This window comes from Abramis brama (assembly GCF_963993115.1).
Source record: "Abramis brama genome assembly, chromosome: 11".
Lineage (NCBI taxonomy): Eukaryota > Metazoa > Chordata > Actinopteri > Cypriniformes > Leuciscidae > Abramis > Abramis brama.
In genome coordinates, this window is record NC_139973.1 from 20,627,124 (window position 1) to 20,644,906 (window position 17,783).

Genomic DNA, 17,783 nt, shown 5'->3' on the forward strand with positions numbered 1-17,783 from the left:
TCCAAATAAACACTGTTTTTACAAAAATATTGAGCAGCACAACTGTTTATAATTGATAATAACATTTAGCATTGATAATAAGAAGAAATGTTACTTAAGCCCCAAATCAGCATATTAAAAATGATTTCTGAAGGATCATGTGACACTGAAAACTAGAGTAATGATGCTGAAAATTCAGCTTTGCCATCACAGGAATAAATTACATTTTAAACAATATTCAAATAGAAAATATTTATTTTAAATTGTAATAATTTTCACAATATTACTGTTTTTACTGTATTTTTGATCAAATAAAAGCAGCCTTGCTGAGCATTTCCCAAAAAATTACAATTTTTAACAGTAGTGTACACACCTGCATTGTAACCTTTCTAAATGTTGTATTATTCTGTTACATTGGCTTTTCAGAAATCTTTCCAAAAAGAGCCAGTCAAGAAACTGATGATGATCATGCAGCACCATATTTTAATTTTTTTTAAGCATTATGGTGTGTTGCTTACAGTCCTTACATTTGCACTCAAACCCGAATAGAAAAAAAAAAGAAGGGAACTTATTTTTGTGACTAGTCTGTATTTGGATTTTCTGATTTGATTGTACTTGGCTGTGATAAAGGATATGCTGTTTAAACTTTAAACGTCTTTCTTTTCCGCAGCCTGCAATTGTAACCTCCATGCAAGGCGCTGTCGTTTCAACATGGAGCTTTACAAACTCTCCGGGAGGAAAAGCGGAGGAGTCTGCCTGAACTGCCGGCACAACACGGCCGGTCGCCACTGCCACTACTGCAAAGAGGGCTACTACAGAGACATGTCGAAGCCCATCTCTCACAGAAAGGCCTGCAAAGGTATGAAGGGTACTGAATCTACACCCCATGGGCGCAAAGGGCGACTATAGTTTTGGTCTTAAGGGCCCAAAGTCTGCATCTTATCACTGAGGAAAGCAGAAAAAGCTAACGCTAAGTGATTAGCTGGCTGTTTTCTACACAAAGAAATTCACATAGTACCACAAAGGAACCGATTAGATGAGCCGGTGACTATTCTTAATGTGTTACCCCTCAAATGAGGGTGTCAGCGGGTCCAAAGGAAGAATTCGCACATTCCTGTGCTCCTCCACCCCCATGAGACTCTGTCAGCATGCAGCCCAAGGACAGGGATGTGGGTGGGGGAGGGGTTACATCTTTCTGACATAGAGTTATTGGGATTCATTTGGGGGATGGTTTGACAGGACAAGCCAAACAAACAGAGCAGAGGTGTGAACTGATCCTTGTTACAGGTCAGATGAGTGAGGTTAGGGGGAGGACGGACAAGAAGAGAAGAGCGAATGATCGAGCAACTTTCCACAGGTGTGCAACTGGCTGGCGACAGCACGCTTACCTGGGAGCTGTCCAGAGGGAAAGAGACAGAAAGGCAGGGTGTTTTTGCCTAACTTTGCCGTGGGGCAAGATGACAGGAGCAAAAAGCTTTGTGCAAACAAGCCCCCCGTCACACCTTAGCGTCTCCTCATAACAAGGTCCGTTCTGCTGCTGTCCGTGACGGCTTAGGATCATTTACTTCCAGCTTTAGCTCGGGGTAAAACTAGCTGGAAGTTAAAGACTCTGCTTTGCCCAAACAGATAAACAGGTAAATAAATAAAAGCGTCCATCAATCTGACAGTCAAGACTGTGGGGAATGTTTTTGCATCATGTGAGAATGTTATACTTGAAAGCTGAACAGAAGGTGTTTGTTTTCCCGCAATACCATCGGCACGCATGAGTCCTCATTTACAACATCCACACAACAACGCGATTAGCCTGATTCCTGCTCTCATATAGAGATAAATGCGGTTGTTTTATGTAGCTTTAAACTGATAGAGCTAGAAAAAGATTAGAATTTTTATTTTGTGTTTGAATTTTTAACTTTGAATAAAAAATATTTTTGTCTTAATTTTTTTAACATTTAAATTATAATTTTTGTAACACATTTTGTAGTTTTGAATTTTATAAATTAACTAAATTTACCTTTTTATGGTGCATCTGTTATATGCAGGCAGTTGAGGATGTAAAGAAGTTAGATTTATTTATTTTTTTTAAACAGAAGTGACATATTTATGGCATATTATATTAAGATTTTTTTTAAACTCTTTTCAATAAGGTTCATTGGTTAACATTAGTTAATGTATTTACTAACATGAACTAACAATGTGCAATACATTTGTTACAGTATTTATTACTCTATTTTAATATTAGTTAATAAAAAATACAGCAGTGGGTTAACTAATGTTAACAAATACAACCTTTGATTTTAATAACGTATTAGTAAATGTTGAAATTAATATTAACTAAGATAAATAAATGCTGTAGAAGTATTGTTCATTCTTAGTTCATGTTAACTGAGGTAGTTAATTAATGTTAACTAATGAACCTTATTGTAAAATGTTACCATTTTTTATATTATATTTTGAAATTTAAGCATTTTGTAAATTTGACCAATTGAACTGTTTTTGTGGTGTATTTTATATATTAGTATTTTTTTAAAACAGCATATGTTTAAATATTCTGATTATAAAATAATACCTTCGAGTTTTCAGATGAAGATTTACAGTAGTTGTCATTAAAAAAAAATAATTAATTTAAAAGCGTGTTGTTTTTAGTTCCCAGACTCACATTACACCTGATGAATATGAAAAAGATAAATGAGCATATAATAATATTCTCTGCATGGAAAGGCATTACAAAAATGCATAACCTAACCAACATATCCATTCTACCATACTCCAGACTGACATTTACCCCTCTCTGGGCTCTCGTTTGATTCTCCTGTCGACTTGGAATGCAAACAGACATTCATCATCCGACTGTGTGTTTCGCTAACCCCCATGCTATGTGTCTTATTGAAGGAAGAGAACTTCTTTTTGTTTTCACTTCCTTTCTCCTGTGGACAAGACTTGATTCTTTCAGCATCCCATTACTCTCATTGGTGAGGTTTGCTCTGTTGGGATATGTTGGCTTTGTCAAATGATGCATTTAATTGCAGAATTTTGTACACACTTCCCTAAAAGAGTGCAAATGGAAAAGATGAGTCTGAAATAGGCCAAAGGTTTAATATGTTGTTTTAAAGTTTTGTGATAGAAACTCCATCACAGATTCACTGGAAGGGATTCAGTCGAGCTGGAATTTGATCGTTCTGTTTCTGCCGTTTCATTTTTTTTTCAATTTTTGCAAGGCTCCCGTAATTAAAACCAAGGGTGAATAATCCTGCAGGTCTCTGATGACCCTGGTCCTTTTTTTCTCTAAAGTTTTATTAAAATGATCTGCTTTGCTTGGAAAGTTAATGAACTCTTCAGTTTCCCTGAGATTTGAGACAGAGGCCATGGAGGATTTCCCAGGCACTTGGAATTAGGGTCAACAAACCAAATGGAATTCACTAATGGTTCAAGGAAAACTCTTAAAAAAATAGCACACTAAAAATAGCTGCGATACTCTGTAGATTGTTACAGAATTATTAATGATAGATTCAAAATATGCATGTACTACTATGAAAGATGTATTTCTGGATGGAAAAAATTGATTCCATCTGGGTCAATTCTGGATTAAAAATGCATCATTATGACCCACAGCCATTGAGAACTTTTCTTAATGCAGATACTTCATTGTAAGGGAGATTACCTGAAGATGGCAATTCTTCTGCACTTTTCGATTTTACCGAAAAGAGAAAGTTCCCAGTGCTTTGTTCACTTAAATGTTTGCTGTCTGTTTGCATGCTCTCGCTTTCGTTCTTTCGCAACAATCATCCACATTTGCTCTGTTTAAGTTCATTAATCTTCAGGCCCAACTGCCTCATCAGACTTTTGTGCTATTTTTTTCTAGGAACATTTATCAGCACTGTTACCATCTTTACATAGGGATGACATCAAAACCCAGAAGACTAATTCGCCACTGGTTCTCTTGAGATTTTCCTATGGGGTTTTATAATAAGTTGTACAATAAGGTAAACACAACTTGACAATATTGAACGTTTTGCTCTACAACGTAAATCACACACACACCCATATCAAAAATGCAAATTTGAAGCTTTTATTTTAATTAAAAAAAACATTTGTTCCTAATAAGTAACTATATAGGAACGTTTGGGGTTTACATTTACATAATTTACATTGTAGAATCGTCAAGTATCGTCACGTTGTTTTTATCACAGACCTTATTTCACTTATAAATTGGAAAACCCCATTATATACGTGTTTGGATACTTATGTCAGTTCCCTTCTGGGTCTCCTACATTACGCACTCTTGAGGTCTTGAACACGGGGAAATGAGAAGGATACCTCCTGTTAATCTGAGCTGAGTACCTCAAATCAAATGTTGCTTCATTTTAAATAGTTCTGAAAACACATTTCATCATGATTTACAAAATCTGTAACTTAAACAAGGCATTTTGTTCGTTTTAATCCTGAAATTTGCCAGAGTTAGAGCCCCTAATGTAATTACAATCAAACACTGTCCAAGTTATACAGCTGTATTAAGTTACATCAAAACAGATGTACAAAAAAAAGCATGCGTGGTAATTACAGAAAGGTGACAAATGATATGAAGCATGATATTTCATTCCCGCCAAAGAAAACATTTTCACAAGCTAAATAAGCGATTTATTGCAAGTTAATGAAAATAGGTGTAAGTATGTTGTAATATAAAGCACCTCACTCCCCTCTCACTCATTAATTTAATGTGTTCACCACATATTTTCGCTTTTCTTTTGACAAGTCACCACATTCTTAATCAGAGCAGTGAAATAGTGGCAACGATTTACTATAACAATTTACTTCAGTAAAAACACTTACAGTATGCTGCTCTTTTACTGAGCTTGAATTCAGTCCGGGCGATTGGCTTAGTGTTCAATGCCTTCTACACAACTCATTTCTGTAGACTTGACTACATTTGGAACACATTGATGCATTTTCAAATACAGACATTTGAGTCACATATTTTGGATGTTCTATAAATAAATATCAAAATTAAATCCAAATGTATAATATAACAATAGGTATTTATTTGAAATATATAATGATAAATGTAAATATTCATAACTTTGATGACAAATGACTGTTTAATTTGTAAAAAGGCGTGATTTGGTTCATGAGTAATATGTCTTGTTAAAGGGATACCATCAAATGGAAATTCTCTCATTATGTATTCATCTTTAGGTCTTTATTTCTTCTGTAGAACAAAATAAGATATTTTTAAGGATGTTGGTGACCATTAGGGATGGGTATGGAGAATCGGTTCCATTTTAGAACAGGTTCCAAATGTCCAAGAACCCGGTGATTCAATGAGAAATCGCATTTTGATTCCACTTATCGGTTCCTGTGTGTGCATTTTAATGTGATTTTAAACCATTAAAGCGCAAAAGACTCAGTTTTTTTGTGCTGCACGCACATCCAAAGCACGCTCACAGAAAAACTGATTTTAATGTGATTTTAAGCCATTCAAGGTGCAAGAAGACATTCTCCTGTCAAGAAGTTGCGCACACATGTGTAACAGTTTATTGGGTCTGTGCAGCTCCTAAAGTGACAGCAGCCTAATATTCCTCCTGCCATCTCTATAATAACTTTAATCAAACAGCAAAAGACAAAGAGAAAATTCAGGCGCTGTTCTTGACTGAATAACCTTTGTAACTATATTTGTAATGTGTTTTTTTCATAAAGTGCAGTGTTATTTTACATTTAATTAGGGTTTCTGTACCTGAATATCTGATTTTCTTATAACACTGTTTATTTCAATTGTATCTTTGTTCAGTTGTATTTATTTGATGCGATTGCTAATTTTTTATTTGTTCTTTTTACTGAGTGTTTACTTGTCTTGCCTGAACTGTATATTAGTTAGGCCAGTTGTTTTTGCAATGGTATTTTTAAACCATAGGCAAAAGTTCCTTCCGTAAGTGTTCTCCAGCCTGCTGATTTTTGTTCATGGTATTCAGCCACAATGAAATATTTTGCAATAAGACTTATAATAAATGTGAATGATATCTACGTTTTTTTCTTTCGTTATTGGAATCGAAATTCAGAATCGATAAGAATCGGAATCGATAAGCGGAATCGGAATCATTAAAATTCAAACGATACCCAACCCTAGTGACTTCCATTGTAATAAAAAAGAGACATTTCTTAAAATATCTTGTCTTTAAGCGTAACCTATGATCATGATAATAATAACAACATTGTTACAGTCGCATTGTGTGTTTTAAACCCAGAAACAACTGCGTCGAACCACCTGAATGAAAACGTCACGTTTATTTTATACTTTCTGTGAAGTGATATTGATATATCGAAATACACTTGTTATGGGCAACTGGAACATACCCTTTAAAATCCATAAAGAACGATGTGGAGAGTCTGTATTAGGTTAGAGCTTCTTATGAGACTTCAGCCCTCTGATTTGTGGCTTCATCCTTCATAAAGCACACTGTAAACACACAAAGTGAAGGCAGCTTTGCTTTGCAAGGTGCATCTTGTTCTTCTCTTTGAGTTGTTTGCTCCATAATTTTCCTTTACTGTGCTTAGGAAACTTTTGCTTCATCATTTCTCCTGCCCACTGCAATGGCTGACTCCTTTGAACTAGATTTGATTTGTTAAATGAGCCATTTTGTTTTAATACAGTAAACCACACTTAGATCACATAAGTGGTGTGGTGTTCTGCAAACTGTCAACCACGCTGAACTATTGTGACCCCATTGGGTGGGCTGTTAATAGTTCATCCATTTTTGGTTAGCTTGGAATCTTGGTTCAGTATTATATGAAATGTTTGCGTTTATGTGGATTGCTAACTCTTAGAACTAGCAAGCTACAGAAAATGACATCAGCCTCTGATGGGATCCCAGGCAGAAAAGATGTTAGCCAGTCAATCTAATTGTGCCTTTAATGTGTGGTTGCCATGGGTTTATAAACAAATAGACAAAATAAAAGGCTCATTTTCTCCCCATCCTCATTAGGGTTCTGGGAAAAGCTAAGAAAAGTTAGCATTGAGTACGCTAGAAGAGATTATGTTTGCAGTGAGAGCTTTGTGGTATTTGTGGTCACACTATTACACCTTCCATTTCGACATGTGTCTTGCATTGTCACAAGATTTTATTTTTAACCACAAATAACCTCTTCTGTTGGGGATTTGAAAATATTATGTTACATTACCTCACTTTTCGCCTTAGATAAAAATAAAAAACAACTTATTTTGTGGCTGGCTTCAATTAGATGAGAATGTATGGCAAAAAGCAGTTGTTGTGCTGGGAGTAACATCCATAATTTCATCAAATTATTATCCTAAAAAAAAGTATCAGAAAAAAAAAAAAACACTCTAAACATGAACTTAAGCAACAACAGACACTCAAAAGATATAAAAAAAAAAATAAATAAAAAAAAAATAAAAAAAAATCAATGGTGCTTAGAATTAAGCTGCTCTCATTTTCTCTTCCTTTTATCAGCTTCAGACATTTTTTTGTGGGCCAGCAGAAACTATAATCACTTCAATACTGAGCCTGGGCTGAGCTGGCCCACCTCCAACAACACACAAATTACCCCACCGTCTCTCAACATGATGCTTTTAATGGAGGAGAGGAGCTCAGACTTCAAACAGCAGCTTTAGGGTAAACTATTGGCAGGGATCTAAACTTCTCACATTGGGCAATCTGCTCTAATAAAGCTGCCGTGTGCAGATCTCCTTCAAATGGATTAAATGCTCTGATCAAGCACTCATTTTTTGCCCTTTACTCTTTAGTGGAATATAGAAAGTATAAATGTAAATGTATATAATGCTCCAAAAAACGCCCCAAAACATTACATTTACTCATTGTCTTCTGAAGCCATGTAATAGCTTTGGAAAAGTGGAAATGGGAAAGTAGTGATCAATTTTCTTTAAACATTCACCTTTTGTTTTCCACAGAAGAAAGCAAGTCATACAGGTTTGGAATGATGTGAGGGTGGTTCCTAAAAGGAAATCAGAAAAAAAGAGTCCCATTCAGGCTTGTATATCAATAAACAACTCTCAGCTTGGTACTTCCGGACCAGAGACATGGCAGTAGTGAGAGTGAGTGGATGAGGAGAGGAAAACGTGGATCCATATCTACTCCAGGAATCTGGTGTAGCACCAACACTTCACTCTAAGTGGAAAACCACTTAAACACTCTCCAAACAGGTTGTTATCAGGCAGCAGAAGCTAAATGTTTGAGAGACATACACCTGCACCCCATGTGTTTTACGTTGATTTACTGGTTGGCTGACTATCCGATTTAGACAGTTGTTGGGCATTTTCTCCTTCTCTCTGAATCCTTCTTTCTGAAGTACCATTGAAACTGACAAAGATATTTATAAATTCACAAGCTCAGACATTTACTCGCCCTTACGTAAATCCAAACCTGTATGACCTTCTTTGTTCCGTGGAGCAAAATAAAAAAAATAAAAAAATACATATATATATATATATTTTGAAGAATCTTCATGCAGGTCTTTTCCATGCAATGGCAATACATTATTTGTCATTATTCACTGATACTACTTAAGCTCACTCGACAACATTTGTATAATGTTGATTACCACATTTGTATGATGTTGATTACCACATAAAATAATTCTGGGCCATCCCTTTTCTTCTTTAAAACAAAGTAAAAATAAATAAATCAAGGTATGGTGAGGCACTTTAATGTTTACAGATTGGCCCCATCCATTTCCATTATACTGTAATGTTTTTCTTCTTCTTTTTTTTAAAGAAATTAGTGGCATAAGTGGCAAATTTTTGTGGTAATCAATATTACGCCAAGACGTTTTTGATTAAACGTAACTTTTACTGAACACGGTCAATGAGCCATGAGTAAAGGCCCCTAAATAAATGATCCAGTCACAACGGCTCAAATATTCCAGCAGAAACCTCAGCATTTAGTTCGTTTAAGACTCTACTCTTGAACTGATAATTAAGAGCTCCCATTTAAAGTCATCCATTTCTACAAAGAAAGAAATAACATTTTGAAAATGACCTGCGCCACATTTGAGGCTGTGAAGCTGTTTCATTTAGTGAGGATTAGTCAGCTGAGCTGTTTATTGAGTCTTTAAGGCTGCACATTTGTCACGAGAGACAAAGTGTGGCTACTTTCTACATAATGACAACTCCAAAGGACAAGACATAAACTTGGCTTTAATGACGAGAGAGTGACAAGTGACAAGAGACAGACATGCAGGGAGTGGCTGTCTCTGTGTCCAGTTCCAGCCTTGGGACTGGAACTTTACTTCACTGCTCTTAGCATAGGCTTAAAAGAAATAAAGTTTAAGCACAACTCTCTATGCTGCATTACTCATAAAAGATATGAGCCAATTTACTCATTTAATGTGCAAAACATTTGACAGAGTATCACTTCTACAGTGCTGGTGGGGAAAATATTGAGTAAACGGCATTGGGATTTAAAAAAAAAAAAACACTTTAATGTAACTACCAATGGTGGGAATTTAAGAAAATGGACTTGAAAGAAGTTTTGACACAAAGGCAATACAATCAGTTCACATGGTTTAAGAAGTGTAGAGAGACGCTGAGCCATATGTTAGAGAAAGACCTCCCAAGAGGAAGGGAATGTGACAGACATTATTGGCATAGGCACGTGTTTCATTTTTCAGGTTCTGATGAAGAAAGAAAGCACGTGTTGTAGAAACATATTTGAAGAAAATACTTTTATTATAAGATATTTAGCCAATTTGAATTTTTATTGTTACACAGTTGCCCCAAAAATGTGTTTGGACATTTAAAAAATTTACATTTAAAAATGTCTATAAATGTTTGCATTATAGGTAACACAGCGGCATTTATTGTAAAGAAATTAAGACTTCCGATGCAAAAGCCTCTAGGAGCCACCTCTGTCAAAAATGAGATAATAATATTGAGTGAATGCTCTCCGCACATAGTATACGTTCATAAAATACTTTCACTTCAAACTCACTAAATCCCAGCCTCAGTCCATTCAGAAATAGGTAGAAACCTATACATAGGAGCCTGATAAAAATGTTAATATTAAAGAAAAACGCTAGACGGTCTTCAAATATAGCATATATAACTTTTCAAACAAAATAGTTCACAAAAGCAAGTTTGTTGGCCCTTGCATGATAAAAAGTAGATATTGTGTCCAAAATCAAGAAGTTCTGCGATACCTATTTGAACTTGATGAAAATCTTCTGGATTACTATTTTGGATATCAAGTCTTAACTATTGTGTAATGGCGTAATGTGTGTGAAAACGGAAGTGAAGAGTAAACAGGATGGATAAAGTTTGCTACTCATGCCTTGTGTGATTCTTTGCTTAACTCCTGACAGACACCACAAATTGGCAACGAGGATTAAGCTTTTTTTTTTTTTTGCTATCGTTTTTTCCTGCCTTTCCCTAGTGAGGCTGCTATTGCGTTCAGCAAACGGCTGTGGATCTTTGAAAAATTGTATGAGTTATTGATGCTACAGGGGACGAAAGACAGAGAGCTGTCCTGCTGTACTACCTCGATACACAGGGACAATGGATTTTCTACTCATTGCCAAACACGTATAAGGATGCAGAGGATGCATTGAAAGCCTACTTCGTGCCAAAAGCTAACATAGTATCTGAATGCTGTGTCTTCCGTAAACTCTGTCAGGCGCATCATGAGACAGTTATACAGTATGTTGCCGCTTTGCGAGAGCTTGCTGTTTCATGTGAGTTCGTTGCCAGTACTGATGAGATGATTCGCGATCATTTAGTAAAGAATGTGCTTAGCCCACAAATACGTGAAAGATTTACACTAGAAACTGATCTTACACTCGACAGAGCTGTTATGATTGCAAGCCAGATTGAATCTGCTGCCGATCAGGCTAAATCCATTTAAAATTCCCGCCAAGTTACAGCAGCAAAACGCAGAACAATGGTAAACCATCACAGATGAGCGCAATCAAATACGGGCAATGTCCGTAAAATTGAATTACAAGAAATTACTATACTGTACACGGAATATTCAGCTCTTACTCCCAGTATTACAATCACAGTGACTATATCTACTTTGGACTCACACTTATATGGTGGATTTGGTGGTTGACACCTGGTCTTCTGTATCTGTATTGCCGTACAGTGCTTATGCATTCCATTTCAGTAATGCTGTGCTGTCGCAAACCTACAACCAGGCTAGTGACATATTCAAAAGCCCAAATTCCAGTGGTTGGATATTTGTCAGCGATTCATTCAGTTCCTGCTAAATTCTTCATTGTAGACAAAGGGACACCACTCATGGGGAAGGACACCACTCATGGGGAGGGACCTAATGTCTGGATTGAGGATTGAAAACAATCAAGTTCTGCCTCCTAATGGCCTTCCTGTGCCAGTCTTTCAGTGCGCTGTCAACTGAGTTTCAATGTGCTAAAAACTTTATACACCACATAAAGCTGGATGAAAATTTTGCCGTCTGCCACACTTTGTTCATAGTGCTCTGTAAAAATTAAATCGCTTGCAATCAGCTGGGGTTATGAATGCATCACCGCCTCTGCATGGGTGTCACCAATTGACCAAAAAGTTAGGTAAAATTAGGATGTGCATTGACCTCAGAGAGCCAAATAAAGCAGTGATCGTGGACTCTTTTCCATTGCCATACATGAATGAGCTACTCTCTGCTCTAAAAGGTTCCACTGTTTTCTCTACCATCGACCTAACTAATATTTACAACCAAGTGCCGCTGCATGAGGACAGTCCGTTTTTATTGTGTTCCTTACGGATTGGCTTCAGTGCCTGCGATATTTCAGAAGATGACGACCATCATCCTGACTGGCTTGTCAGGGGTTAAAAATGACCTGGACTATCACTATCATCCATGGACGTGACATGTCTATGGATGACAAAGCACTTCAAGCAGTTTTACAATGGTCAAAGTGTCACTTCAGCCTGCAGTTCTTAGGTCATCCTGTTTCAGCGGAGGGTCTTGATGAATCACGTGTACAAGCGATTCAAAATTATACATTTTCTAGTACATAATCTAGTACATAGATATTATCAAGTTTAATGCATACTGAGAAAAAAAGACATTCTCAAGCCACTTATGTAAAATGATTGACTATCATACCCAAGTTTTGTGTTGAATTTGTGTGTGTGTGCATGCTCTTGTCATCACTTTCACAAACACACACACACACACACACACACACACACACACACACACACACAGTGTCTTTTTCAACTGCTTCACCAATCTTCACCCTTTCCCCAAACTTGGGCCCTTAAAGCTACTTTTATTGTTTATCTGTGCTTTTTTGTATGTATGTACTGTTGTATGTGCGTTTCCCCACACGTGTGTTCTTTTATCTCTTTTCTTCTGTTCCTCGCAGCCTGTGATTGCCATCCTGTGGGGGCCGCTGGCAAAACCTGTAACCAAACCACAGGCCAATGCCCCTGTAAAGACGGTGTGACGGGTATCACATGCAACCGTTGTGCAAAAGGCTACCAGCAGAGCCGATCACCCATTGCCCCCTGCATAAGTATGTGGATCACTCAATGTCAAGATTTTTTTTCCTACCACTTCAATCCCCAATGAGCGATAATGCACAAATGTTTTTTTGTCCATGGAATGCATTGCAAAAATTGAGATGAAACTCTTCTGAAGGACTGTAGGATCCATTTCTTATGGTGGAACAAGAAAATCTGCATTTCACAGTGGAAAGAATTTGGAACCATGTCTTGTTAAGGTCATTCCACAGGATTAACACCTGCCGTTCTTTAAATTCTGTTTTCTTTACTTCATGGCCCAAATCAGTGAGACTGACATTTTTTAGATTCTTAAAATCGCTGTTTAAAGATTACAAAAGTATAATAGAGTCCTCACTGCATGGGAAGGAATAAAGAAAACATAATTATCCATCACTGGTGTTTGCATTTGAAATCAAACTGTTTAATTGGTGCTTTTGTCGACGAAACAACGCTTGGATATTAAAAAAGCAATTGGAAATGAAACGCTCAGGAGAAATAGTTGGCAGGGAGCTCAGCGGAATGAATTCAACATTACTTTTTGGAATCATATATCTTTGATTTTCTTGGGAAAGTCACAAGCATGAATGTGTGAAAGATAGACACTCTGGTAATTGAATTTAAAATATTTAGTTTCTCTCATAATAGTGAAATAATGTTTTTATTTTAATAGCACATATAAATTTAAGCAGTTCCTCAATCCATGCCAAGCTCAGTTTAACACAAGGAAGTCTTGGCTACACATACCTATACCATTATGTCCTTTTATTCTGAAGACCATAAATCAATATTATTTAAATATTTGTAACAGGCTTGTACTGTAATTTAATCTGGCATTAAACTCGTTCCCATGTTCCCCAAGATGTTTAGAGCTGATATAGGAAGACCACCACAGAAAATGTAAATCGTTGTACAGTGCCCGTATAGTCTTGCCAACAAAATGTACTTTCCTCTGTACTGGTAGTTCTTTATTGAACTATACTTACACTTTTGGATGACTTTAAAATTTGCAATGTCATCCTAAATAAGTAACATTACAAGTCAATATTATTATCAAGCCTTGTTTACTTGCCAAAAGCGCCATAATGCATATTTGCAACAGAAACATATTTCAGCATAAGCATACACATTTTTTGGACCCCAGCAAATGACGAAGATTGTTTTTTAACCAGAAGACTTGATTCTTTCTTCCTTAAAAAACCCTCTTTTTTGCATGCTTGCGCACCAGCTCCACAGAGCACACGAGCACTCTTTTATCAACTTCTTCATATTTCTCTTAGTACGCTTGCGCTGTTCAGTCATCCTCTTGTTTTGTCCTCATTGCAGTAATTGCCTTTTCTTCTTGTATATTTATGTTTCCCGATAAAGCGAAAGACTGTTCTTTTTTTTAACCACTTTTATGAATTCAATCACTCCGATGAAAAGGTCTTTTCCTCACGCATGGCTTTACTGAGTGTAAACTTCCCTCCGTTTATGAAAGGGCAATGGAAGGAGGAATGAAAGAATCAAGTCTTGGACAAGCATCTTGCTGTTTTTCATAACAACAAAAGAGGGATACGGATGGAGCAGGTTGGGTTCATAATGTGAAACCTGTAACATTTTCTTATGGAGTTAACATGGTTCAAATAAGCAGCAAGAAACTTGAACAGAAGCTAATATTTATTCTTAGATTGATCTTAAATTACAATTATTATTTAATTTAAATTTAATATTCATTATTTTTGATCTAAACCAATGTTTACATTGATTTTGAAAATATTTATTTAATTGTGCATGTATTTATTTATTATTGCTAACTGTCATCTCTTTTTCGGAACAGAAATTCCCATTGCTCCACCAACCACAACTGCAAGCAGCACAGAGGAACCTTCAGGTTAGTTCTGCTAACTAATCTTAAATGAGAATTGTGGAGAATTGTTTTAGTGAGTTTAAAACTGGTGTCATTAACCACAGGCTACATCCATCACTATTAAAAAGCTATAGGCCACTTGTAAGTGTCTCGTACTAAGGAATGAGGAGCTGATGCGGCGCTGTTTGGGGGCTCATTCTAATTTATTTGCTGATATAAGGTTTTCTTCGCTTTTGAGCATAAAGTGGAATTTGATTTACCCAAACCCATTATGGAGGAGGAACTGCTGAAATTATTAGGGAGATCTAGTTTTACAGTTGCGTCCCTTGACACGTTCACTCTCGCCGCAGATGTTTTATAAATACGTCTAAAAGTAAGCAGAACGTCAGACTTAACTGCAGTGTCTGCCAAATGATTTCATTCAGCATCAGACAGTAAAACACTGTCTGCAAATATACAAACGCTTCCCTAAAATTTTGTGCAATTATAGACTAAGTGTCTCCTGATCAGATGTTTAATTTCCCAAGTTTTCTTGCAAGAGCTATCAGCTTCTCTCTCACCTTTTTCCCTTTTTTTTTTTTTTTTGGTATTTTCAACATAGTGAGTGAACATGCTTTAGTTTGCCCGTATGGAAAAAGTATTTGTTGAAGAAATATTCGTCATTCTCACGGACAGAGTAATTCTAGCGTGCAAAAAAATCTTTGCAGCTGTTGGTTGATCGTCGCAGACCTCTAATGCTTTACTGACAGATAAGATTGACAGCAGAGCTGCTGGTATTCTCTCTCTCTCATGGACCTTATTTCATTCTTCTCTGGGATATGTTCTCTGCCCCCACATTTTTCTTCTACGGCCTTTTATTCTCTCTGCATTTCTTCCTCCTTTGTCCTAAAATACCCACTCACTCTCTCTAGCCCATCTGAAACCAATTCTCTGTTTCATGACTGGTAGTTTGGCTATTGCCAAATGTCAGAACTGCATTGTGAAAACTGTCTTTCCTTAATGGACTATCAATGATTTGAGATAGAGGGTGTTATGACCCATGCAAAATAAACAAATAGGCAAAGCGGAGGGAAAAGGTTAACCCATTTACCACAATGTGTTTCCATTTGTCATGGCGTGACCCTTAAGCATATGGCAGCACATGTGAAAAAAAAAACCCTAAGAAATGCAGGATAGCTGTATCGTGCTTGTCTTAGTATTTTTGTAGAACAGAAACAGTTAAAACAATGCTGAACAAATATAAAATAATATAATTTGATATTTAGTAATTAAATGTATGTGTTTGTTTATTATGTCACCACTGTTTTAGCGGTTTCTTTTCTACAGAAATCAAGACAGGTACAATGCCGCTATTATGATTCGTTTTTAAATTTATTACTAAATTGTAAGATAACTGCATTGTGCCAGTCAGTCTTAGTAGAAAAGAAACAGTTAAAAACATATATATAAAATATAAATAAATACATTTCTCTGTATATAATTTGTTTATATATTACAGTTATATAAAAATAGTGGGTAACACTATTTTACAGTGTCCTTGTTACATATGTTACATATACTTAACATAGTAATAACAGTAAATTATGCATAATTATATGCAACTAACCCTCAACCAAATCCTAATCCTACCCTAACCCTATAGTAACATGTATTTGCTTAATGTTGCTCAGTACTTAAATATATAATTACACTGTAACAATGACACCTTAAAATAAAGTGTAACCAAATAATGATATATTATTTATTTATTTGTCTGTTTTATTTCTTTTTTTTTCTTCTTTTTTTTACCGAAATATAAAACAGGTACAATGCAAAAAATACTAAATTAGAATTCATTTCTGGAGAGAAAAAAAAAGATTATAAAAAAAAAAAAGAGAAATTAATTAAATTCTAAGGTCAGAAAATGTATGAAATGCTACCTTTCTAATCACTTAATCTGATTTTGGCAAGCTTTATTTCAAAATCAATGCATTTTTAAAATCATACTTTATTTGCAAAGATGACATGACCTTTAATCCAGGCGATGGGGGCACCGCTGATTTTGAGCCCTTAAAATGTTTGACCCATCTGGTTTTGAGAGCAGCCCTCCATGGAAACTGCAGCATTCCAAATCAAGCTGATGGAGAGGTGGAGCACAGGACAGACATATTTGAGTGCCCCCATCAAAATGGACGCTCCAGACCACCCACACACCCTGCTATGGGACTGCATACATTATGCCTTCACTCCGAGCCCAAAGCTCACCTCAGGATAGTGCAATTCGGCAGAAAAATATGACCTCATCCAATAGATTATTGCAAACAGATGTTCTTATCAGGGCACCTCCACCCTTCTCTTTAGCAGTTGCCCACTCAGATTGAGAGAAAGAACCTGTACGTTCTTGTACAGAAGGGTGGGGCAGACAGCTGTGAAGCAGGTGTCTATGAGAATGAAATAGGGGAACGGCAGGAGGACAGAGGGAAAGTCAAGGGATTAGAGGAGAAGGAGGATGTTAATATGTCTTCAGTAATGCCACATGGAGGGGAGGAGTGCATCGCGAATACCTCCGATTGCTCGGCTCAGACAAAACACATATTGTGTGGCGAGGTCATGCATGGTGTGAGTCACCACTCCCGAGACCCCTGTATAATCCCTCAGACGCACACTCATCTATGACTGACAGAGATGTCTCTGCAAACCTGCATTAGGAGATCAGCGCCTGTTGTCTTTATGGTCATCAAAACCAACATGGTGGTTATCATTAATGGCATGGATTTCATAGATGATTTGTTGTTTTTTGCAGGAGGGGACTGCTCAAATAATTTTCTTAAATAATAGGAATATTTTACATAATCCAAAGGATAGGTCCGCATTGACTCACCCTCATGCTATTTCAATTCAAACCTGTGTGATTTGTCAGTGAAACACAAAAGGTAAATTTTTGAAGAATAGTGTGGCTGCTCTTTTCCATACAATGAAAGTGAATTGGGATTGGAGCTGTCAAGCTCCAAAATCACACAAAAGCACTTTAAACTATCATAAAGCTTCAAAAGTCATCCATAACATTGTTTCTAAATAGTTTTGCGTGAGAAACAAACTGAAACTGAATTATATTCACGGAAAATTAGTAAAGATTTTCAGTGAATTATTACTTTAATTTCCATATGTTCCTTATGCAACCACTGAGAACTAAGACATGGAATAAAGTGGGCTAGTAATATATTCTTCAAAAATGCACCTTTTGTATTCCACAGAACATTGTCAGAAAAAGTAAAATATGTATAAAAAAAATAAAAAAAACACTTTGGTTTTGTAACTTATACCTCTAAGGGTATACCTTAAAGTGTAACTATGAGACAGTTGTTGTACTCAATGTGATGACAAACAGACCCCAAACTTTTTTTTTTTTCTGACAAGAAATAAATTAAGTCATACAGGTTTGTGACTACTTGATGATAAGTAAATAATAAATAAAAAAATAAAAAAATAATC

The 17,783-nt window shown here is 36.3% G+C and overlaps 1 protein-coding gene across 2 annotated transcripts in view; it reads left to right on the top strand.

Moving 5' to 3' along the window:
• The window catches only part of ntn1a (netrin 1a), a 75,488-nt gene that overhangs the window by 49,434 nt on the left and 8,271 nt on the right, over positions 1-17,783 (top strand). Inside the window, exons 2-4 of one of the 2 annotated variants that reach the window (XM_084129933.1) lie at positions 650-838; positions 12,328-12,477; positions 14,283-14,336. In XM_084129933.1, coding sequence (XP_083986059.1) covers positions 650-838; positions 12,328-12,477; positions 14,283-14,336 — 393 coding nt within the window. The remainder of the gene's footprint in view (positions 1-649; positions 839-12,327; positions 12,478-14,282; positions 14,337-17,783) is intronic. The other variant, XM_084129934.1, reaches the window with a different exon arrangement.